This window comes from Grammomys surdaster, unplaced genomic scaffold (assembly GCF_004785775.1).
Source record: "Grammomys surdaster isolate TR1022 unplaced genomic scaffold, NIH_TR_1.0 134, whole genome shotgun sequence".
Lineage (NCBI taxonomy): Eukaryota > Metazoa > Chordata > Mammalia > Rodentia > Muridae > Grammomys > Grammomys surdaster.
This window is the reverse complement of record NW_021604592.1, coordinates 7,308,778-7,334,782: the sequence shown is the minus strand read 5'-3', so window position 1 is coordinate 7,334,782 and position 26,005 is coordinate 7,308,778. Positions and strand designations below refer to the sequence as shown.

Here is a 26,005-nt window from a genome sequence, read left to right as displayed (position 1 = left end):
TTCTGATAGATAAAACTCCCAGGGTTAAGGGGCTAGTTAAGATGGATTCAGTGCAGTGGAAAGAAAAAGAAACACCCTAGTTCTTTAATAAATTTTCACTTTAGTTGCCAGTAGGGGTTTAATTTGAGGGTAGTGGAAATATTGGGGATGCTGGTATAGAAATTAAAATGCTTAATGACCCAAGACTTAGTGGTCTGTGGCAAATAAAGTAAAAACAAGATGCAGCTTCATGACACTTTGAAAACTTGGCTTGAAATACTATCACTATGCCATGATGTTATTGTAGACTGCAACATAGAAGAACTGAAGAAATGAAATTGCAAACACGTACTTGCACATTACTTTTTCACACATCGATCTCCGAAGAGAAAACTCTTCAAGACTTTAGGGAGAAAGCCCATTACTGGATTAATCAAACAACCATCTCCTATCTGCACTTTTATTTTATATACCCTTTACACCTGTTTAATTAATCCTAAACATGATGCTGACTGCTAATTAAACAGCCCTGGAAGTGACTGACTGAAGGTAGTAATTTGAGATAATTAGTTTTGGTTTCAAACACTCAATTTTCACACTTTGTGCTCATTTTTAGAAAGGGGTGGCTCATTATTACAGGCAGGGTGGGGGCTGTGCAAGTCATTTTTACCACTGGACTCTGAGGAGCTGAGGAAGTGGGAAGATTGCTTTCAAACAAGACAAGGAATGGCCTAGTGCTACAGAATGCTCTTCCACAGCCTCACTTACACTCATGCCCACACCCACCCACCCACACCCACACACATACCCACAGCAGCATAACATGGCCTGGATCAGACTGCTGAATTTTTTTATTAGAATATAGAAATGCACATTAGGTTGATTTTTGGAAGATTTTTTTTCTTCTACAGGGAATGGGGAGAGCTCACTGACTAGCCAGGATTTCTTTTATGGGTTTTCTAGAAGAAAGAAAAAAAAAAGGTGAAGAAGGCCAAGACTGCTGTGCTTTGAGATTTCGAGATGCATCTTGCTGAGTAGACACATACTATAAAGGCACAGAGTCTAATCAAGCCATCTGTCTGTTAAGGCAAGGCTGGTGTGTCTAGAAGAGAAAGTGAAGGGCAGCAGGAGGTGCCTCAGACAGTTTTTATGGCCGCACAGTGTTAAGTAAGTTAACATGATCCCTACTAGGAAAAATGGAACCAGTAAGAGTTTAGCATTAATTGGGCTGACCTGAACTGTCATTGTCACTGCTGAAATAGAAAGCTGGAGCCCTCTTACTCAGAGGCCTTCAGGACCTGGACAGCTCCAGGCACATTGGTTTGTGTCTGAGTCTGAGTCTTCAAGTAAAGCTTTTATTTGAATCTTCATGTCATTTCATTGGCCACCAATATCGAGTAGGAGTCTATAGACTGGGAGGGGTCATCCAGATTCAGAGTGACATTCAAAGATGTCAAGAATGGTTTAGAAATAATCTGTCTAGAGACTGGTGAGTGACTATTAGATCCTGAGATGTACAAACTTTTGTGGCAAGCCAGGACAATTCTTTAAACATCCTCTTTGAGTCTGATCTACATAAGTGAGTCCAGGTTAGCCAGGACTACATCATGAGACCCTGTATCAAAAACAAAATAAAATAATGTATCAAAATTATAATTTTAAAACTTAAGTGGTATCAAGTTTCAACCAATGAACCAATGAACCAATGAACCAACCAACCAACCAACCAACCAACCAACCAACCAACCAACCAACAAACAAACCTTTATGTGTTAAAGCCAAAGAGAATTTCTGAGGTGACCTTCCCAGATATATGTTTGTACTAGGGATTCATTTCTCTTTCATTTCTACACGAGAACAATATATACAGAATTAAAAAGCTGTTTCCAAAAGCATGAAATGTTTTCCCTTGGCCTTTGACACCTGAAGCAAAAGTAAATTGTTTCTCAGTGTTGGCATGTCTGTGCTTCAAAAGGAAATGAAGCCCATGGACTGTTAGGAAATCATTTCTCATTAAATTGGTGGTCCTAAAACCATAGTTCCTTCAGACTGATACCTCTAAGTTTCTGTTACAGCTTTGACTGCTTAGTCTCTGGTGATAACCTATCACTGTACAAGACACAATGTAGGTTGACATGACCTCTCATTTGTTTTGCAGATACCTCAGATTAGCTATGCATCCACAGCCCCAGAGCTAAGTGACAACACCAGGTATGATTTCTTTTCTCGGGTTGTCCCGCCTGACTCCTACCAAGCCCAAGCCATGGTGGACATTGTGACGGCCCTGGGATGGAATTATGTGTCAACACTGGCTTCGGAGGGGAACTATGGAGAGAGTGGTGTTGAGGCCTTCACTCAGATCTCAAGGGAGATTGGTGAGCATGTATTTACCAGTTGATTGCATTTGGAGGTGACAGGTTGCTAAAATCTGGACCTCCAAGTGCTGTCTGATGTATGAGATAATTAGATCTCTTGCAAATGCGTGGCCCAGGCTTTGCTCTGTATGGGGAAGCTAGGCATATTGTAGATGGTTTTATCATTCATATTTCTAGCAAGGTGACTCTTTGGTGCTAATTTGAGCAGTAGAGCTCCTGACTTTGGTGAGTATCTTTTGAGTTGTGTGTTTTGATGAGGGAGTTTGCAGGCACCTTAGAGCCACAGTGAATTTAAATAAATGACATACTGTTTGATTGTTCTAGATAGAAGTTTACATTAGCAAGCCATCAAATTAAAAAAAAAGTCAGTGGAATTTAACATGGAACACTAGAGGGATCAGCGCTTGTAATCATCTTAAGGCAATATTAGATCAGCCCCCAGGGGTAGTCCTAAGTCATACTCTCATTGTCATATTTGACTTTTTCCATCTTTCATTTGTATATAAAAGCCTAGAGCTTACAGAGAGATGAAGAGAAAATTGTGAAAACTTAGGACAAACTGCTGGCAAGATCCTATCCTGGGAGTTCTTCAAAGAGCATTTCCAATCTCTGTAGATGTTTCACAAACATGTATATTTATCTGTGAGGCTTTAAATCCATTCTATTGCTTAGGAAAATACAGAACAGGGGAACAGAAAGCAGCCTACAGCACAAATTGTACTGACAATTAGTCAGTGATATATCTTTGTAGACAGGAGACATTATTGGCACTTCAATAATATTTATTAAAAAATTACTCTTTTTGTGTTGGTAATCATGATGGTGTGGAGATGCATACGTATCTCTCCACTATTTTAAAGCAATTGCAAACTTCAAGAAAGAAATTATGTTGATCAGTTAATGGTTGGAAGTTTCAGTTCAGGAGGAGATCATGGGGGTGATTGAGATTTAACTATAATTATCTGGAACTAAGAACCTAAAGATTTGAAATAAGATTCTCGCTTGAGAGTCATAGGTGCCTGAAGCCTTTCTAATGGATGTAATAGGACAGGGAAATTTATTGTGCTCAGTGAGTTTTATATTTAACATGTGCTGTATGGCTGTATTGTGGTAGAAACTGTAGAGAGAGACTCATCTAGTTGGCAGATGGGGTTAATTGATTTAATTGGACAAGTGTTCATACCAACTGTGCTTGTGATGCCATAATCCTTGATGTTTGGGATTTTAAGTCATATCACTACAGCTATAAAAATGATTCAAAAGCTTCCATTACACTTTAAATTACGTTATTTTCTTGGAAAAAAAGTCCCATGTTTATCCTTAAAGGAAATGCCCCTTCAGATGAAAGCAATGACTTCTGGAAGCAGGGTTAATACATTATTCAAGCAGCTGATGTCGACTCGTACCAAAGTGATAATTCAACATGTGGAGGAAAATAAGAGAGTATATATTGAAATAAGTTTTTTGCAGTGACTCGGGGCATTCTTCAATGCTGGGACACATTGTGTGTGCATGGAACAGATTACTATGAAAAATTCAATATGGACATAATTTGCCCATTGTAGAATGTGATGTAATATATTGTTGTAAAAGTTAAGTGAGTGTGCAATTTTATTGACTAAAATAAGAAATACTTGGTTTTCTTTTTAGGAGGTTTTGCTGTGCTTTGGGAATACTGTCACATGAGTAGACTTAGATAGCCCTTTCATTATTGCTGTTTCTGAGTCATTACTATGGAGGAAAATAATTTTAGCACCTCATGGATGCTTCTGATTACAGCAACACATTTTTTTTTTCGTGTTGATCCTTTTACTATTCTGTGACTTGATTGGCTGTCCATTCTATTTCAGTTCTCACTTATCTAGAGAATGGAGGAGGGATGGATTGTCACTTAATATGCAGAATGTTGAAAAGGCCAAATTAGTACCATGCCAGAGTATGCCATGGAATATATTAAATATCAGAATCATCCCTCATTGTAATGACAAAGATTTTATCTAGAACAAAAATAGCTGAAAATTCAACCTTTCACATGACAATGATATTAATGGGAATGGCAAATAGTAGCAACTTAACCCATTGCAGAATTATCTGATGACTCTAATGAAAATTCATTACTTCTGTAACATTTGCCGTGCTTACTGAATCTGTTACCATGTTAGTAGTGTGTATTTAGAAACTTGAGTGTCTTGACTGAGAGAGATGTTTACATTCAGGTTTTGGAGTATCTGTCCATTGATAAAATTATATATTCTCTCAACTTGTACAAAACCTCTATGCTCTGTTCTGAGTTTCTCTCTTCTGTAACAAAGACTGCTAAAAAGTTCCAGTTTAAGTTGAGGCACCCTATATTTTATCTCTGATTAATTTAGGTAGGTCATAATATAATTATAACAAAATGAAAATCCATTTAGTGATACATTGCATATCCAGTTTAATTAGAGTGTTTTGCACTTTAACAGAATCTGAGTTTCTAGAAATAGTTTCTGTGAATCTAGGAGAATGAAGATTATGCATTAATGGTAGTCAACAACAGACATTGACAATAGCTCATCTCTAGGCAATATCCCTGTGGAGGAGATATAGGAGGCATTTCATAGAGTAAATATTTGATATCTTAGCTGTCTTAGCATCAGTCTAGTCATATCTTATAGAAACTATCAAACAAATGACAATATAAGTTCACAGAAAACACAATTTGACCAGGGAATAGTACACAAATACGTCAAATAAAATAGAAAGTTAGATATTGATACACATTTGTGTACTATAAGTTATAAGGTATTTATTTGATCCTTGGTGTTCTAAATCATTGCCCAAACTTTTGAGCACTGAGGAAATCTGCCAGGTTGAATATATAAGTGGAGGATGGAAGACTACATAAGGGGCCTCTGCAGTATCAGTCTTGGTTTAACATAGGGTTGTGGCAGTAGAAACAGAAAAGTAGACAGGAATGAGAGACATTTCTGAGATCAAGTTTATAGAACTCAGTAACTGATTAAATGTAGACCTTGAAGGTCAGAAAATGTTATAGCTGACCACGAAACTCTGTAGCTGAGCAGTGCAGAGAAGGCAAGTACAGTCACAGAAGAATACTGAGGAGACTGGTGTGGAGTGTGAGCATGGGTTTTGTCAGCAACACCTTTGTAGAGAAGAACAACAGGAACACTGGTCTAGCTAAGCAGGAACTCTGAAAACCATCTTACAAGAATCCGAGTTAAGGAGGGAATTGTGGGCACTGAGGCTGAGCATGGAGAGAGTGAGAAACAAAGGAAGCCAAATATAGACTCCTGGGCAGAAGTTTCATGACAGTAATGGGAAGCAAAGATTGGGACAGTGTTCTCTCTCCTTGGCCACGAGTGGCTCTTGGTCACCTTTGAAAAAAGTTTTCATGATAGAAAATGTTTATTTATTATCTTTGGGCATGTTTTTTCCATTTAAAGACTATGAATAGCTTTTAATAAGAGACCAGGAACTTTTTCCAGTGAGCATAACCAAAAGTGTATGCACAGTTACATAGACCCATATTGTGTGATCTAAAGAGATGATTCATCTTTGCAGAAGTGCCAGAACAAAGAACAGTCTGGGTGATTTAAGTTGGTGCTCATTGCTTCTCACATCTGATAGCAGAAACCTGAAACCAAGGCGCTTCAGGGGTGTGCTGTTTCTGAGATCTCAGAGGAGAATCTTCACTTCCCTTGGAGCTTCTGAGCTCTGCCAGCAATCTTTGGTCTCCCTTATCTTGCAGACACATCAGTTTAGTGACTGCTTCTAAAATCATAGCCACTTTCTATGTTGTGGCAGTTCTTTTTGTTCTGTTGTTAAAGAGATGTAGCCATATTGGATAGACCCACCTTACTCTAGTATGATCTCAGCATGAATAATGTTTGCATTGTCTCTGTTTCCAAATGATCATATTTTGAGTTACAGAGGCGAGGATTTTAGCACATCTCTGTATGCCTGGTTCAATGCATTACAAGAGTGTGATTCTGACAGCCGGAGAGGGGATGGTGTCTAGAGAGAGGAGTATGTGTGGGTAAGCCAGAAGAGCAGGTTAACAAACAAGGATGGAGACAGAGTTTAGTTAATAGAGATGCCTATAATACACTGACTTCAGAAGTTCCTTGGCATTTAATGCAATCCTACTGTTCTGGTCTTGATTACAAGAATAGGATGGCTTAGCATATAGTATAGGGTTCTAGGTGTATGTGTGATCCCAGAGCCTCGATTTGTCTGGCTCATGTTGTCAAGAGTTTCCAGCAGGATTGGCAGGGACAACAAACATAACTGTACACTGGCTATTGAACTACTTTATTTTGTGCAGTTTCAAAAAAACACTTTAAAAAATAACACCTAGAAAATTATAAACACCCATAGTGTTTCTTCTAGCCTAATTTATTTCCATTCCACACCTCCTCACCCAGTCTCCTTTGGCTTGAGAGAAAGAAATAGCTGAAGTTCCTGGGTTACAACTTATTCATCATCCATGTTACACACCCTCAGTGGTTAGAACCACACTCTATTTGTCTTGTTTTAATTATTCAATGTAAGGTTTCATAGATACTGTAATAAAGGGGTTGATGATATTTGCTCATGCTTTTCTATCACAAGCTGGGGGTCTTGTAGCGCCTGACTCAATCAATGACTTCCTTGAGTCTTTAGACAGTTTCTTTCACGTCCTTGTCTTACCTTATTATAGTAGTTTTAAAGGAAGACAGGATAATAAATGTTAATGCTGCTTCTATCATTATAAAGGGCAAGGAAGCCAAGGCTTAATCTTTGAAGATAAAAGGAATTTGTGAAAGGGTGATATCTTTTCACTGTAGATTTGCACATTAAGGAGACACACCTCCTTTAATCAGTAATCATGTTTATAAATGACTTATTGAAGAAGACAAGCTTTCAAGCCATCGCTGCGACTATTACAAGGGGCAGGATAGACCTAAATCCATCAAATCTACTGTATGTGACTTTTCTTCTAATTTACTGATGTTGGACATTTCTGACATTGTTTGACATGTGTTCAGAATCTTAAATCTCAGTGTTAGAAAGGACTGTGAAGAGAGTTGGCAACTTCTATCTGAATAATGAGATACACTATTATAATTTATCAATTTTAATATGTAAAATGACTGATACTTGCCCCCCCCCAAATTTGAGGTGTGATTCAGGTGATTTTGTTTTGGTGAGGATCACCAAAATTAATGGAACATTTTACTCCCAGTATAAAATTGACAAGTGCCCACTGATATTTTTTGTTTAGTGTATTGTTTTAGAAGAAAGAACTTCCCCCTTTAGGTTATAAACAAGAACCATATTTCTATTAACGAAAATGGATTCAGTTTTAAGATTAAAACAAAGTATTTTCAATGACAGAAAAAACAGCATACATAAAGAACATTTTCCCCCTCAGATGTTCATTGCTTTGGAAAAATGACTTCCAGCAGGCAAAAATCAATTTGACAAAAGTATTAATGTTCTAAAATACTGTGAATGAAAAGAAACATTTTAGTTCAATTGAAAATTTTACTTTATATTCATACAGCTGAGTTCCATTGATAACACTACATTTCAAGTTGCAAATCACATTTAATTAATATTAACACCAGGTAATTGGCAAAAATAACTTCAAAGGAGGGCTGAGGAAATCGCAAATTGGAACCACAGGTGCCGCAATACTGCAGGGGCTCTAGTGGGATCCGAAGAAAGTGTATATGATTTCAACAATTACTGCAGAACCTGATCAAATAGCGTATCATTTCAAAGCTGTTCTTCTCTCTGGCCTTTCCTAATATTTAGGGCGTAGTAACCGCCAAGTATCAACAACAGCTGTTACAGTGAACTGGCAAGCAGCATTCAAACAAATGCTTTAAGACCTGTAATTCAAATACTGTAGTTAAGTTTTCAGTAAATAATGGCTGTTGGGTGCAGTAGATTCCATCTCAGAGTAGAAGACCTCTCTTAAATTCCCTTTCTCTAATCATGAGAACACTAATGGCCTTTCCCAAGGATTGATTTGTTTGTAAGGAGTCGGAGAGCATCAAGTGGTGCAAACATTATGACCATATTTGTATAAATGTCGCTTATTACAGCCAGGCAGTGGTGGTGCATGCCTTTAATCCCAGCACTTGGGAGGCAGAGGCAGGTGGATTTCTGAGTTCGAGGCCAGCCTGGTCTACAGAGCGAGTTCCAGGACAGCCAGGGCTATACAGAAAAACCCTGTCTCGAAAAACAAAAAACAAACAAACAAAAAATGTCCCTTATTATCAGGTATTGCTCATGAAAAGAATGGAGAGGAGACTCAGTGTCTTCCCCAAGGCAGAACAAGGCTGTGAAGAGCAGAAGGATGCCAGGTGCCATTGTCTGGATGCAGGATTTGGGTATAGAGAGCCTTTCTTGACTTGCTAATTACCTCCACACTAACTGCACATAGAAGTTTTGCTTAAAAGAGCAAGGAGGAGGATTCTGGGTGCTCCTGACCATGTGCCCTCTCCTCTCTCTTTCCTAGTTTTCCAGGAACGTCTCAGCCCCAGTTTGATTTTCATCAGCCTCAGAGATTCAGTGTTGCTTATTATGCCGTCTGATAATTGTGTTTTCTTGGGTCAACTCGGTTGTCACATGAGCTGTTCTAAAACTCTTTACAAGTTTAAGGTACATTGCTCCTGTGCTGTTCCTGGGCATCACCGTGAGCTACTACTACTAGCCACTTGGATTAGAACGATGATTTGTCTTTGTGTTTTCTTCACCCAAGAGTGTTTTAATCAGTTGAAGTTTTATCAGTGGAAGACCACCCAGTACCCAACAGGCTGCCTGTCCCACAACACATGTTTTATGAGTTTCTATTTAATGACCATTGTCACCAGATACATGCTTAGAATCTTCATGTGATCCCAGAGGTTGGGAATTGAAAGGCAAAGATAGCTCCAATAATGGCTTTTGCATTTTACTAGCATATGTCTAATTTTAAGAGAACCTTCTGCACCATCTGGTCACTTTTTTCTTTGTACCCCAAAATACTAAAGCCTGGATTCATCCTGACTCTCATCTATGAGCCAGGTAGTGCTGGACAGTGGTTCAGAGCTTCTGTTGGCTAATCCTGAGTTTCCAATCTATCAATAGGACCTTTGGTAACTCCACTGTGTTGTAGTCTAATTGCTTTAGCTATAGAATGAAGATAATTGCTGTCTGAGAATTGAATAAGATCATATATAAGTGTGGGGCAGGTAGGAAACAAGTGTTATCATTGTTATTGAGACAGGATCTTTGTATATACTCTAGACAGGATTCAAACTCACAGCCCTCCTGTCTCAGTCTTCTGAGATCACAAACCATATGCCATCTCACAGGGCCTCAGTTTACCCTGTGTTAGAATATGTTAGAATTCTAACATAAAACTATGCTAGAATCCTGTGGCTTGGCAGTAGACTTATTTCTGAGTCTGTTTACAGTTTTGCTCAGTGTGCATGAGGCAGTGTTTCTAGTACTGAGTTATTGTTATTTTTCCCTTAGCACGATAAATATATTACCTGAGATAGAGTTAGCATATAGTTGAATACATGAATTAATTATGTCATCATTGGCACACTAAATCTGCATGCTCATCTTTCTTTTTTTATCCTTCTGAATATTAAGTGTCTGCCAGCATCTCTAGTAAGCTCACAATATATTAGGGTATATTTTTTGTCTGTCATGAGGACAAAGAGATGAATCACACTGTTTTCTAGCAGGCCACTGTTGTTGTGAGTCAGAGAACACAGGCATACAAGCAAGCAAGCAAGCAAGCAAGCAAGCAAGCAAGCAAGCAAGCAAACAAAAATGCAGATTACGAACATTGCCTTGGTGGAGGGTGTGTATGGTAGAAGGTGGAGGATGGAGGGTGGAGATCGAACTGATAGAGGGTGGAGGCATCACTTAGAAGCCACATCCAAGAACAATAGGCCTGATAGAAGGCATCTTCCAGTCTACATCACAAAAAGACTTGGAAGGAGGCTTCAGGGAAGTGGTTGGTAGGTCCCATGCTCAAAGGGTAGGTGCAGTGTGTCATGAGAGTGATTTTAGACAACTTCAAATGAAAGAAGTTTTCTGAGATAACGCTTCAGAGCAAAATTGAATGCGGACTCTGCCAACTTTGTGACGTAGCACATACATGTAGAGTGTTTAATAGGTCTAAAGTACAAACAGTGTCTGACCATAGCGTCTTGTGTTTATCTATTAGAGGTATCGTCTCTTAGGTCATCTGTGTTTGACTCGTTCTTATATGCACGACACAGTCGAGTCTACCCTAGCATCGCCTATGCCCTTGGCAGCAATATCAGTTTTGCTGAGTCTCTGAGAGGAAGCCAGGGACAATGGTTTAAATTCAGCCTCAACCCTTAAGTAGTAAGGTTTGCAATCTTTCATCAGGAGTGAGCCCTGGGCCCTTCTGTTGCTGCAAATGTACAGTGTCCTACCCTTGACTTGACTGATGGATCTGTTCCTACACTCTGGTTTCCCAAGCTTGGATGACAATGTAACAATTATTCTTTGCCGGCTTTCACCTGGGTGGTAGCATCTGCTCCTCTGTCTGTATTCTCACCCAGTGGGTGAGGTCTAATGACATGATCAGACAGGACCTTAACTGTTCCTGACCTCTGTTGCAAGGGTTCTGATCCTGCCTAACTTACTGTCCTGTTAGCACCATATTCTTAGTTAGCACACCGTGAATGAGTAGACGTGAATTCTATAGAAGAAGAGAATTCACCTTCAGGCTTCAGTTTAGTTCTCTCTTTCAGACATTCCTTTCTAAATACTTAGAAAAGGTCAGGCTCTGTCACATTTGAAGTGTGTTCTCTGAAATTGCCTTTTCTTGTTACCTAACTCCCACTGCCTATTGCATTAGGCACTTCAGGACACTGTCACAAACTACCATAAATCAGATATGCTTAGAGAAAACAATTCCATTGTTTAAGGGCTCTAAGAGGTTGGATTCTCCAGATGAAACAAAGTACTAGCAAAACCCACCCACCCCTTGCTCTTCCATGTTTCTCTCAGTTGTCTATTAATAGCGATCTGCCATTTCTTGCAGCTCTATAGTGTCACTATGATCTGTGCTTTATGAGATGAGGGACTCATGTTACTTCAGAATGACTTCATTCTAACTTGATTAATTACATCTATAATGACTCTTCTACAAATAAAGTCACATTCAGAAATACTAAGACTTAAAGGGTTTTTTTTTTTTTGGAGGGGAGGGAGAAGCACAATTTAATCAATGGCACCAAATATAGTTACTGATTGATGGAGTCCTTTTTGAACTGAGCTCATATTTGTATTAATCTCTGCCTGGGTTTCTGCTCCCCTGTGCTCCTCTGAGAGGCTAGTGTTTGTAGTCAGATTAGATATTCCCTTCCCTCTGTCCTTGCCAGTCTGTCCTCACACACCTTAGAACCAAATGCCCAAGTCACGAAGAAGTGTGCTTTTCTATATGCTTAGCTCCAAAGAAATCACATTCCTTTAATTTCTTTTCTGAAGAAATTTCTGTGTTAAAGTCCTTGTGCTTGGAGATACTGGCAGTAGCTCAGAGCTTTAAGGTGCAGTCTGTACTTTAAAGTGTTGATAGAAGTACATCATATAAACATCCTTCTGCAGAAATGTAGCAACATCAGACTCCATTTATGTCATTTTTATGAACCTTAAAAGAGTTGGCTTGAGAATTAGAAGTGTGTTTTTCCAGTTTACTTCATAACTTCTCAACTAAACAACAATTATAATTTCCTTAAAAACAAGCGGCTCAAGAATAATAAAGTCAGAAAGCTTGTAAGGTGAATAGTTAATTGAAATAGGTGCCAATTATTCCAAGGGTTATGTCCCTGGACAGGACTGTGTTGTGCAGACTCTCTTCTTCATCATTTGCTTGTCGGATAGACCATGGTCTCTTGTTCTTGCTGCTTTCATTACTGCCTAACCAAAGCTATTTCATGACTCACTGGGGGCTTCACAAGGGGAACACAGGAAGACGAGAAAGTGAACCTGAAGTCAGCATATTCGGTTTCTTGTTAACAGGTCTGGGGAGAGGTTTGGTCAGAAAAAGAATTTCAACTAATGATTTAAACATGTCTTCTGGCAGTTGTAACAGCGAGGGAAAAAAATGCTGCCTGTTGTAGAAGCTTATACCCACTTCCCAGCAGTGGCCTGCACAGCCATGCAACTCTGTAGTCACATTTGAAACATGTATCTTGGCTAGCACTCATGTAATGGGCTATTAAGGGAAAGAGTGATGTTTGGAGTACATTGCCAGTCTTTTGTATTCGATATCATGGAGAGAAATCCCTGTGTTCTCATTGAAATTGGTGCTTGGTGTTATTTGCCTGTGGAAACCCTGTGTCAAATGGAACTATCTATGGCAGCGATATGACATATCTTCCCACAAATATTTGAGTAACTACTCTGTTTTAGGGCATGGTTCTAGGCGGTATGAATGTAATGCTAATGAAATGGACCAGGATCTTGACCTAGTGGGAGTCTTAGTCAAATTTCTTATAGAACAGGTAAGTTTTGTGTCCTTTTCAACCTTATGTCTTTCTGGAGTGTGAGAATTCAGTCTAAGCCAGAGTGAGATGTGACTGAATCCATGGAGGAACTGAGAGTGGCTTTGTCTTTATCACGTATACAGCTGGATCCCTTAGGTGTTCTAGAGATGCTGAAGTTTTGTTAGGGTGTATGTGCCTTACTGGTGCTGGTGAGAACTACACATTTTTAAGAAGTAGCATATGTGCATGTAGAAGATTATATCTGGAGCAGGCAAGGAACAGGAGGAGTGACAGATGTGGGGAATGCCATGTGTAAGAAGGGTACAGATTTCTGCTCAAACATGGATGTGTAGATCACAGGTGATCACAGGTTCTGGTGATGTCTTCAGGCTACAGTAGCATGGCATGAGATTCACATCCATCATCTTTCTGCCCCAGCTTGGCCTGATTGACATCCTCTTGTCTATCCATTCATGGTTACTTCCTGGAAGCCTTTATTGAGCTTTATTCCCTCCTCCTTCCAGCTATACTGAGTGCAGTGTGTGTGTGTGTGTGTGTGTGTGTGTGTGTGTGTGTGTGTGTGTGTATTATGGGTGAACGTCTATGTGAGTTTTCATGTGCCTGTGTTTCTTGGGTATCATTCCTCAAGTACCAGTGAACTTTCTGAAACAGGCTTTCTTCTTGGTCTAGTGCTCACTGAATAAGTAAGGATGGCTGGTTAGAATCTTTCAGGAGGCATTTAACTCCCCTTCTTTGGAGCTGAGATTACAAGTGCACATAAACACATTTTATCTTTATTATTTTTTCTTAACATGAATTCTTATATTTATAATGGGTCTTATATTTATAATGAAAGAACTTCCCAAACTTAACTATCTTCCCAGACTCTCTTCTAGGTATTCTACCAAATAAAAATAAGCTCAGGTTTAAGTAAAATATGCATGTTTTGTGTAGAAGATATATCACGGTAGAGAGGATGAATCAATCTCAGACATTGATATCTATCATAAGGCCAACGAGAAATAGCTTTTTCTTTTCCAAGGTGGGGAGCAGTAAGCAAATATTTAATAGAGTGTCTGCAGGGAAGTTGTAGCATCTACAGGGGGATTCTTCCATGACAGGTGCCGTCAGTTGATTTTCAAGAGTAAACAAAAGGGATACATTCTTCCTACTCTTTGTGCAGGTTCGGGGGAAAAACAGAGTTCAGGGTCTTCTGAGAAGGAGCGAGCTCTGCCCAGATCATATGGAACATTAGAAGTTCAACATCATGAGCACCTTTGTGGTTCCATGAAGACATTTTGCTATTTCCTCTTTTAATTCTCTTTCTTTTGACAGGTGTAGGACACACCTTGTTTATCTTTGCGCAGTCCTAAGTTCTGGAAGGCTGCTTCTAAATATGTGACAAAATGGACTCCAGACAGATGAGTGTGACTCACAGATAGGCCATTAGGAAGCAAATGACTTGGGGAAAGGTATATGAACACCTGAGGAGTCTAGATTAAGAATTCTGTAGCAGAAGTAGGACTCTGACCCTGAGATCAGCACCAAAATTTGTCTGGTGGCACTTTAGAGGTACGGGTTATGGGGCCATGATTGTGCCTGCAAAAGGCAGGTACGTAGGAAGGGAAGGAAGGTAGAAAACCAAGGTACAGGAACAGGTTTAGGTTAGGAAACAGAAGCATCAGCTTAAGTAGATGAAAGTAAGTCCAGGCCCACATTGTCACACTTGATCCTGAGAACAAGCACCAGCTGGAGAGTGTACAGTTCCAGCAGGGAAATGCTAAGTTAAGGACTATAGCTTTGCTGCATTTGACAAATAGGATTGGATGCAGAATTCAGAAAGTAGATTAATTTGCTGGATGTATTGCTCCTCTTTCAACAGATTTTCTGTTTCCAGGTGTATGAATGTGTGATATGATTCTTGATTACCAGATTCTACCCAGGCCCAGGGCTCCTGGTGCCTCTCATATTTAGAGGCCTAGTCTGAGTTTTGGAGTCCTGCTTGTTCACCATTCCCTCCACACATGCTTGGTGCTTATATGAATTCCTGCTTTTGGTCTCACTGGCCTTGGATTCTGGCAAGGAAACTAACTTTGAAAGACAGAAAGGAAACAAGCTATTGATTACAGATTGTGCTTTACCAAGAAAGAAACGAATGCCTGGTTTTGGTTTGTTTGAGAAATAGCTGGGAAGCTGGTGGCTCCAATGCTTCAGGAGTGGAAGCAATGGGATGGGTCGGCCAGAGCTTAATTGATTTCAGCTGAGCAGGCCATCGAGTAGGGGTATGGGTGTCAGTCTAACCCACTGGGAAGCCCTTCAGGCGGTCTTGATAATGCTATGTTGTTAGTTAAGCCTTAATATAATGTTTAGAGATTGGGTTTCTGGGACTCATAGAGCAGAGGATGAGCTAGATTTATTGCTATGCTCCAGGGCAAGGCCTGGAGTTGGCTTGAGTCAGAGTGGGTCTTGGAGGAAAACCGAAGCAGAAGGAAGTTATCAGTAGCAGAAGTAGAGATCCCAGGTCTGAGATACTGAGAACTTCGGATCTGTGAAGGTCTATGACCTTGAAATAAAACTCAGGTAGGATACCTCCACCAACATCAGAGTGTACCTACAGCTCTTAAATTGGGATGGTGGTGTCCAGCATGGCCAGGGAGCTTCCCTGATGACTGATAACATCAGGTGAATTATTTCCTGGAAAAATTTCACACTAACTGATGCTTTTATGTGGAATTGCTAAAGAGTTCAATGACCTCCAGGTTGTTGTTACTTTATAAAAAGTAAATCTATTTGGAGATCTTTACTTCTCTTTTCCCTTAGTGGTGGGAGGACCTGAAATTTAGACTGCTATTAATAGTTTTAAATATTTCCCCCTTCACGAATGTTTCTTGTTTCTTTTTCTTGCTTCACATGTTCTGATTTATTTTCAAGCTCATTAATCATGATGCAGTTTTCAGAACACTTCTGTGCTTTCATAATACAATTGTGGTATGATGTCACTCCTGTGTCAAAGGTCATGGGGTTGGTTATCTCACATTCCAGTGTCTAGAAATTAGAATTAGTGTGCTTTCCATTTAGAGTACATAAAATTATAATTTGACATAACTACTTTTCATTTAGAAGTTTTAATATGGAACATTACAAATATAGCCTATTTACTTATATAACTTCCCAAAGCCTGAATGGAAGATCAAAGCCCTCTGAGGACTCTCTTTTTTTGATGCTTTTTTTTTTGGTCAAAATATAAGCTTCTCTTGAGATATTAAGAGAATATGAGGGAACTGATGTACAAATGCTACTTGACATATGCCTTCTAATATAGTTCTGTGCCACTGGGCAGCTATTTTCCCTGTTTTACAGACAATAAAACCAAGCCTTCAATAATATGTATAGTTCAGGACTGTCTAGTTAGTAAGTGATAGTGTTGAATACATATCCAGCATTCATGGATTCCAATGTGCACATTTTTTTTTTTTTTACTTCCTCTTGCTTGTTTCTCTTTGGAGGTTGTCTGCTTGGTTTCTACATGCATAGCTGCCACTCTTGCTTCGTGAGGTTGCTGCAGGACAAAGATTTTCACACAACCTTATTTCTCTTTTCCTGTCACCTGAGCTTGAACATTTTCTTGTCTCCTGTATGGATTCTGTCTACCTGTTGGAAAGAAGGCACACACAGTGCTTTCCTGGAGTGAATTTCATGCCTTAGTCCTCAACATAAACAATCCCTGTGGAACTCTCCGGGATTCCCTGCAGTAGCTCTGGCTGAATTTGTTTCTGTGGTGTTAGCACTCAGTGCATAGGTTAGGAAAGAGAACATTTCACTCAGTCAATACTCATACTTCAGCAATGGGGAAACAGAGTTTAGAAATCAAAGGAAACCTAGAGACTACATTGACTTCAGATGGGTTAGGAGGTTTTACATTTTAAGACGAAGTTTACAGGATTGTGTCTGTCTACTGCTTCCTTCTGTTTTCTAGTGCATTTGCTCTCTCTATTTTTTTTAATCATGGTTAAGAAGATGACTATCAATAGCTATAGGCTTTCATAATGCCACTTACCAACTTAGTTTCTTAGAGATGCCTTAGTATGTCATTGCATGATGGGTAGCTTAAAACAGAGATGTATTCTACTACCCTGTGGAACCAAAAGTCCAATGTCAAGATATCTGTAGGGCTGTTTTGTGAAGGTGCTGAAGGAGAGTGTATTCCTGGATCCTGTCGTAGCTCTTGATAGTTGTCAGCTGTTCTTGCCCTGTAGCTACCCAGCTCAATCTTTGTCTCCATTGTTACATTGCCTTCCTCTCTGTTTTTGTGCTGTCTCTTTTCCTGTCCCTTATAAGGACACTCATCACTGGATTTAGGGCTGCCTTTCATCCAGGATGATCTCCTCTTGAGTTCCCCCTCCCCCCATAATTTAGTTTTTTTTTCACATCACATCCTAATCACAGCCTCCTTCCTCTTCTCCTCCCATGTCCTTGCAAGTGCTTTCATGTGGAATTGCTCAAAAGGCCAATGACCTCGAGGTTGTTGTTGTTGTTTACTAAAAGGTAAATCTATTTCGAGATCTTTATTTCTCTCCCCCCCATTACTCCCTCTCTTTCTTTTCAGAGAAGGCACTCCTTGGGTGCCACCCTACCCTGGGACATCAAGTCCCAGCAGGACTAAGCACCTCCTCTCCCACCAAGGCCCAACCAGTCAGTCCAGGTAAGGGAAGGGGATCCAATGGCAGGCAACAGAGTCAGAGACAACCCACACTCCAATTGTTATGAGAACCACATGAAGAGCAAGATGTACATCTGTTACACGTGTGGGGGACCAAGGCCCAGTCCCTGAATGCTCTTGGGTTGGTGGTTCAGTCTCTATGAGTCCCCATGGGCCCAGGTTAGTTGACTCTGTAGGTCATTAAGAAAGGAAATCCTGTAGGTCTTCTACAGATGTCTTTGTTTCAAGTTAGATCATTTTCTGCGCTTCCAGGTGTATGCATCTTTGTGTGTGTGTGTGTGTGTGTATGTGTATGTGTGTGTGTGTTTAAACTCATTGTTAAAACCTTAACAGGAAGAGTATATTCCTTCCTTTGCATTCCCACAGAAATTCCAACATGCCCCTGCTGTGTGTCAGGTGACCTTACCACTCAGTAATCACTCTAGCATGCAGACGGTCTTATTCATTTGGCTATATGCCTATCTGGGTACTTGGGAAGGAAAAGAAAGATGAAACACACATAGTCCCACCATAGGGTGGTGTCACTCTTCAAAGCTAAATTGAGATGCTCATCTAGAATTTGGAGGAAAGACTCCCTGGCCTGAGATTTGCACAGATGTCGGCTGTACACACTACAGCAGCAGTCTGTTGGCATCTCTGCCTTCCACATAGACTGTGACCTTCTCTGGAATGTGAGCAAGCTGGTCTTACTCAGCAGTGCCTGGGGCATGATAAAAAACTCTATCAACATATGTTAAATTAAGTTACACAGACCAACATTTCTCTAAAATAAATTCTAGGATCTAAATGTAACTATGAATCATAATATTTGTTAAAAATAGTCTTGGCCTCTACCTAAATGACAACAAAAAAAGCAGTTTTAAAAATAAGAAAAGGCTTGTGTTGAGGTATTTTTCTCTACTCTGAAAGACTCTGTGATCTGTCCCACTTTTATCAGCCCTTGTGTACTAGGGTCCAGATGATTTAACTCAGGGGCATTATGGTCATCAATGGAGATATGTCTTACTACCTAGTAGTTCCCTAAAGTAGGACGTGGACACACTTTTGTTTTTTTCTTCCATTACCATTTTATTGAGTTTAATCACTGAAAATAGTGAATACCACATTGTATCCAAAGAGTTTCCCTAAAGGGATTTCTCATCCATAAGGCAGTTCTGTCTACTAGCTATTTGAATGGCATCCAGAGGAACCTATGTCAAAAGGAAGGAGCGAGGTAGACATTTTGTTCGGCTGTTATAAACATGGATGAATCTTTTATTTTTTTGTAGAAGATATTTTAATCCTTTTTATGATTTCTAAATTAATTTAAGAAAAATTTTAACAGATATGGAATTCTCTTTGTCAGGAAGCACATATGCTATATGTATCTTGTGACTTTGTGACTCTAGAATGGGGAAAGAGCTATAAGAAATCCTACTGTTAAAAACTGTTAAAAATGCAAGAGTAAGTCTTACTGTTGAACATGAGGAAGTAATAGATATATTGACTAGGAGGGATTCTGTAGTATAACCTCATTATTTTAAACCAGCAACTTCTGTGTTGCTGTTCTGTGTGGCCTGGTGTGTTTTCTTATTTGTTCATTTTTGTTTGTTTTGTTTTCCATTTTGTCTCATTTTGTTTAATTTCTTTCTTTTATCCTCCTCCTTCTCCTGTATATATGTATTCATGCATGTTTGTATACATACATGCACGTGAGTATGTATGCATGTATGCATTTATTTGTGGTGAGGATTCTAAGTTAAGATTTACCCTCAACAACATCTTGACTACCTTGTATTGTTGCTGACTCAGGGTACATATCTCCAAGCATATCTCCAGACCTTCTTTATCTGGTTTGACTGGAACTTTATGCCTTTTGATTCATAACTCCCTATTTCCACATCTATACCCTACCGACAACCATTTTTCAGCTCTTTGTTGTTTGTTTGAGACTGATTTAATTTTTATGAGTGCCTGTTTTGCCTTCAGTGAACAGAAGAGGTCATCAGATCCCCTGGAACGGGAGTTGCAGATTTTTGTGAGTGCTATGTGGGTTCTGGGAACTGGAGCAGGGTTCTCTGCAAGAACAGCAAGTGCTTTTGACAACTTAGTCATCTCTCTACCCCCACTTCTTCATTTTGATGCTACAGTTTTAACAGTTTTGACAGCCCACTTAAGTGATATCCTGAAGTGTTTGCTTTTTTTGTAAGTAGCATACATCACTACAATAACCTCAAGGCTTTTTTTGTTTCATTTACCCAAGTTCTTTATTTGTCATCTTCTTGTACATTCTTCATGTGTTTAGGTTTTTCTTATTCTACCTGGAGAGGAGGAGTACCTTGGTCTGGTGTTCTTGGTACTCAAGTCACTACTAAATATATGAAGAATATCATTTCAGTTATTACAATATTTAGATTTATGTAATAAAATTTTGGTATTCAATTGGGATGGAACTTTCTCCTCTCCCACAGGTGGGGCTATAACTGTGGGTTTGGAATACCACTTATATGCTGCCCAGTTTATGTTAATTATACTGCCAAGTTGCCAAGTATTTTGTTGTAGGCACCCAATGATAGACGTATTTCTAGAATAAGATTGCTTCAGGAACTATCCTTTACTGGGGACATTTTACCTTATTTACCCAGGAGTATAGTCTTTCTTGCAGAAACTTTGGCTTCTACCTGGGTCTTGGCAATGTTCCCTCCATGGAGTGCAACATATGCTTTGGGTCTTGATCTCAGCAGCTTGAACTTGTGGGTTCAGCTTTTCCCCTCCTTGCCAGTAAATAACAAGCTAGAGGTAAGACTTGATTAATGAATGAATGCGCAGCAAGAGCAGAACCTGATTTCTTTTATTTATGTTACAACATACCAGTCCCTTGATCATACTCAATAAGATGTATTGGGCACCAGCTGCAGGCAAGAGACTGTGATAGGCGCTGGAGAGGGACACAAAGATGGATGTGATATGACTGTTACCCTTAAAAAGCTGAAAGCCAAGATAAGAAATTAATTACTGAATAGAGGTTCAGGCTGTGGGCTGTGTAAGTACAGACAATAAGGCTGTTAGCTTCACGAGACATTTTGGGAGGGCTTTGTGGAAAGGATGCATGCAGATGGAGATGGGTGGGCAGAGCATAAAAACCTTTAAAAGATGTGCAATTCATAGAAGCTAAAGACATTCACTGATGCAGACTACTTTGGAATTTGGATACTTAGCTTTCTCAATTATAAAAGTTAAAATTTAGTGTGCTTCTTGCAACATGGATACTGTTGCTTTTTCCCTTCTTTCCATTTTATGATCACAGAGGGATCTGATCCAGCAGGAGAATTTACATTTGTTGATCTCCAATGTTCCACAGGATGAACTATGACATCTTACACCTCTTTTCCTGATCATGGTTGTAAAAATTTGCTTCTCTGTTCTTATGCTGAAATTTTCAGTGATCCAAAGAGCAGTGTCTCAGGAGCCATGATCTACTTTTGGTAGCCTTGTATAGCAATGACTTCTTAAAGGGATGGTTGGTGGTCAGTGATGGAACAGAAATACTTCCTTGTGTCGTTAGAGTAGTATCCACCTATGTTTAGGTGCGTGAGACAATAACACTCCTTGTTTCCCAAACAATGACTTCTTCTTCCTTTCTGTGGTAACAAAATTATGTCATAAATTAATTTTATTGGGTTCTAGAATTTGAGGGTTACTGCTACTTGTGTCCCCAGATTGAGCAATGGTCTTATATTTCCAAAGAATTGTAAGAATTATCTCTATGACGAAGGTGACTTATGGTTTCATATAATGAACATGGTCCATGGGATACTATAGAATTCTAGTCCGCTCTTGTAGTTCAAGAACTCAAATGCCCAACTGATGGAGGCAGCAGGACTTCATTTTAGCATCATTTCCTTAAAGGAGTTAAATTCCTACCCCACCCCCTATTTTGTGCCTCAAAAGCATAGTGTTTGCAGCCATCATGAAAGAGCAGTCTACTCTGGTCTGTCCTTTCTTAACACTGTATCAATGCTTCCTTTGCTACTGCCTTTCTATGTAGTTTGGAAAACTGATCTTTTTAAACTATCCTCTAACAAAAATATGCTACCATATACAATTATTTGTTATTTCTAGGTAATTCTAGTGGTATTTCAAAGACTTGTTTTATATTCTGAGATACTTTGTACATTGTTTCACTAAGGGAGCAAGAGAGACAACAACCACAGGGTATAAAGGCTGAACCTCTGCCAAGGTCTCTAGTATGTATACAAAGTATTTGCTTGGTCTCAGGTGTCCAGGTTCTATGTTGTTAGGGGTTTCAATCGCCAAAAGAAACAGAACACAGCACTGACTTCTGAAGATTCATAGTGTAGAGGAGAATGATTTTCAGTGGTTGGTAAATTCTATCTTGAGGCCTCAGGAGCACAGCATGTGTGTATTTTATTTTCCCAGAGATATCAGTTAACACAAAATAATTGTTTGAGCTGATTTGGGAAGAATGAAGCTTTCATTTGAGGCAGAGGAAAAGAACATCTGAAAAACTTTAGAACCAAAGGAAAAAAAAAAAGAACATGGCAATTTTGAGGGAGCACAGTATTTTCTTTTATAAGATGGGATGCATGGTAGATAGGATTTATGGACCAATGACATAAGATGACCCTGTAAAATAAATGGGGACAGGGATGTGCAGTCTCAAAAGACTAAAGAGATAGGGCTATCACAGGATTTAAAACAGGATGGCAGCATGGCCAGATTTGTGTGTTAGGGAGGTCCTTCTGACAATAGGTTGAAAGATGGATGGAGAGACTCCATCCATCTGTGGATAGGAGGATGAGTTAGAAGGTTATTGAAATAGTCCAGGCAACAAGTGACAGGGCCTTAAATAAAGCTGTGGTAGTGAGGCTGGAGGGGAAGTGACAAATAGGGAATAGAATCCATAGGTCATTGCAAACACTTAGGTGTACAGGGGAGGGGAGGAAGGAAAGTCAGGGCAAGCCTCAAATGTTTGGGTTGAGTATCTAAGGGAATGGGTCTGTTATTAACAAAAACCGAGGAATCTAAAAGGAAATATTTAGAGATGAGCTAATGTTTTAAAAGATATTCTTGGGAACCTTTTAAGCACAAGTAGATGGTTAAATTTTATATGTAAACATGGCATATGTTGCAGAAATGAGTCCAATCATAGTTCTGAATGTTTTGTAAGATTGTTTTAGATGGATCCGTACTTAGATAGTTGGACCGCGAGTACGGCACAGTGTCCTCTATTGTGTGTCAGCCCCATCTGGTTAGTTGATGATCTGAATAAAACAAAACTAATGAATCACCTTTGAGAAGGAATCTGTGCCTTTTTCTCAGGTGTCGTAGGCTGTGGGGTACTCTGTCTGAGCTGGGCCCTCCCTGCTCTTGACACTTGAGACCACTATGTCCCAGTGATAACATCGGATAGATGACTTCTCTAAGCCCCACCTGCCTCATCTGTACACTGAATTTAACAATGTTGCCAGTTCACACTGTTTCCTGTGGCAGTTCAAAGAGAAAACTAGGGCTGGAAAGGTGGCTCAGTGGGTGAAAGCACTTGCTGTCTAGACTGATGCTCTGCATTCAGAAGTGTGACCTTCCCAGGTGGAAGGAGAGGACTTTTTCTTCACAAGCTGTTCTCTGACCTCCACATACCTGCTGTGGCATCTGTACTCCACAAATAAAATAATTAAACACACTAAGAAATCAAAAGAGACAACCTGTGTGAGTGAACAGCCCCCCAGTTGACCTCCCAGCTTCCAAGCCAGTCCTGGAAGTGTGGCTGTCCTACTAGAGAAAATACTTGAAGACCTGTCTTTGAAGAGCATCTGCTTTAAAGAGCATTTGCCAAAAGAAGGCAAAGAACTATGTGTTCTGTTTGTCTCCTTCTGGGAAGATACCTGAGAAGAGACATGTGCCCACTGGGTATCCATGGGCTCAGTTCACGAACTCTCTAAGCCTCCAGCATTTACCACCTCCTCTGTTCCTTCTGTAGTTCCTTTCTTGGAGGTTATTCCTCTGAGGCCAAATCTAAGCCCCTTCCTCAGTCTGGGTCCTTCTTGGCCTCTCCACTTTCTGCAGACTGTTGATATCTTTTTCTTCTAGAAACTGTCTCCTTTAACAGCAGATGGCATTCCTTTCCCTGGTTCCTTCTCAGCACCTTTCTGTCCTCTGATCCGTGATGGTGAATTGTATTGAGGAAACATTCTTGGCAGTCTCTTCCAGGTTTTCATCTTCAGCTGCCATCCATATGCTGATGGCGACTCACATTGTGTCTTTATTCTGATGTCTTATCTGAACTCTGGTTAGAAACTCTTCTTCCTGTTCATCCTCCCTCTCTTCCTTTTACTTCCTCTCCTCTCTTCTGGGCCAGGCACAGTCCCGGCACAGGTTATAACCTATGAAGTTTTAATCTTCTTTTTATTGAATATTTTCTTTATTTACATTTCAAATGTTATCCATTTTCCCGGTTCCCCCCTCATGACCCCACACTCCATCCTCCCTCCCATATCCCATCCTTCCTCCCCTGCTTCTCTGTGGGTGTTCCCCCACCCACTCACCTACCCACTCCTGCCTCCACACTCTTGAATTCCCCTACACTGGAGGCATCCATCCTTGACAGAACCAAGGACCTCCCATTGATGCCCGACAAGGCCATTCTGTGTTACACATGCAGCGGGAGCCATGGGTCCCTCCATGTATACTCCTTGGTTGATGGTTTAGTCTCTGGGAGCTCTGGGGGGGTCTGGTTGGTTGATATTATTGTTCTTCCTATGAGGTTACAAAAGCCTTCAGCTTCTTCATTCCTTTCTTTAACTATTCCTTTGGGGATCCCGTTGGGGAACCCATGATCAGTTCAATGGCTGGCTGTGAGCATCTGCCTCTGTATTGGTCAGGCTCTGGCAGAGTCTCTCAGGAGACAGCTATATCATGTTCCTATCAGCATGCACTTCTTGGCATCCACAGTAGTATCTCTGGAAATCAGTCTGGCAGTTCCTCAGAAATTTGGACACAGCTGAGGATTCAGCTATACCACTTATGGGAATATACTCAGAAGATGCTCCAACGTATAACAAGGACACATGCTCCATTATGTTGATAGTAGCTTTATATATAATAGCCAGAAGTTGAGAAGAGCCCAGATGTCCTTCAACAGAAGAATGGATATAGAAAATATGGTACATTTACACAATGGAGTACTACTCAGCTATTAAAAACAACAAATTCATGAAATTCATGGGCAAATGGATGGAACTGGAAAATATTATCCTGAGTGAGGTAACCTAATCACAAAAGAACACACACATGGTATGCACTCACTGATAAGTGGATATTAGCCTAAATGCTTGGAATACCCAAGATACAATTCACAGACCACATGAAGCTCAAGAAGAAGGAAGACCAAAGTGTGAGTGCTTTGGTCCTTCTTAGAAGGAGGAACAAAATACTCATGTGAAGAAATATAGAGACAAAGTGTGGAGCAGAGACTGAAGGAAAGGCCATCCAGAGACTGCCCCACCTGAGGATCCATCCCATATACAGTCACCAAATCCAGACACTATTGTGAATGCCAAGAAGTGAGAAGTTTTAACCTTTAAGGTCAGGTTTTCGGGAGAAAGACATTGGATCACATTGTCATAGAAATTCTGACACTTCAAAAATATTCATGTGTCATGATGAGAATGAATCTAAGTTTCTGTGGGGACAGAAGAAAAATAAAACTATTAATGTTGAATGCTTTCTGGCTAGGGAGAATGTCAAGATTTGTTCACTGAAGCCAGTATCTGAGTTACATTGTGAGGACTGAGAATATGTTATGGGGAGAGAACGGGGAAGCCTTTGGTGACCTTCCTGCTCAATAGCATCAGGGATACAGGAAGTGAGATGTGTTCACCACAGTGACAAGCTGAGTGCTTGGGATCAGTCAGCAAAGGCAAGATAAAAAATATTACCAGTGTTATTCTGGGATTTTTAATTGTCAGCCAACTATCTTTAACTAGAATCTGATTCTTAAAATCTTTCAGAGTGAGACTGTCTTACTTCAAAAACCTCTGTTCATGTTACTATAGTCTAGCTAGTGAAGAAATGCTTAGTGTTTTGCTTATGAAATGAATTAATTTCTTGCAGAAGAAAGAGAGGCTACCTCTGATGGACACAAAATATCTACTCATACTTTGGTGATATATGGGTTACATTCTTTCTCCCATATGCCGAGTAGTCTGGAGGTGTGGCCATTCCAGGGGTACCTATGCATCTCTCAGTGCCCAGTGAAGACAGCAGAACTTCGACTTCTTTAATTTTTCTGCTATTCTTGGCATATTAAATTTCTATTAATGTATTTATCTACCACAATGATCTCTTTGAAGCATGTTTAGGAATCACATATAGATAACATCATCTGTAGAAAATAAGAGAAGTTTCTATTTATGAATCATATA

At 39.9% G+C, this 26,005-nt stretch overlaps 1 protein-coding gene across 4 annotated transcripts in view; it reads left to right on the top strand.

The window, feature by feature from the left end:
- Grm8 (glutamate metabotropic receptor 8) overlaps positions 1-26,005 on the top strand; it is a 795,023-nt gene that overhangs the window by 151,506 nt on the left and 617,512 nt on the right. For all 4 annotated transcript variants that reach the window (XM_028762574.1, XM_028762573.1, XM_028762575.1 and 1 more), the window contains one exon: positions 2,138-2,354. In XM_028762574.1, the coding sequence (XP_028618407.1) occupies positions 2,138-2,354 (217 nt within the window). The remainder of the gene's footprint in view (positions 1-2,137; positions 2,355-26,005) is intronic.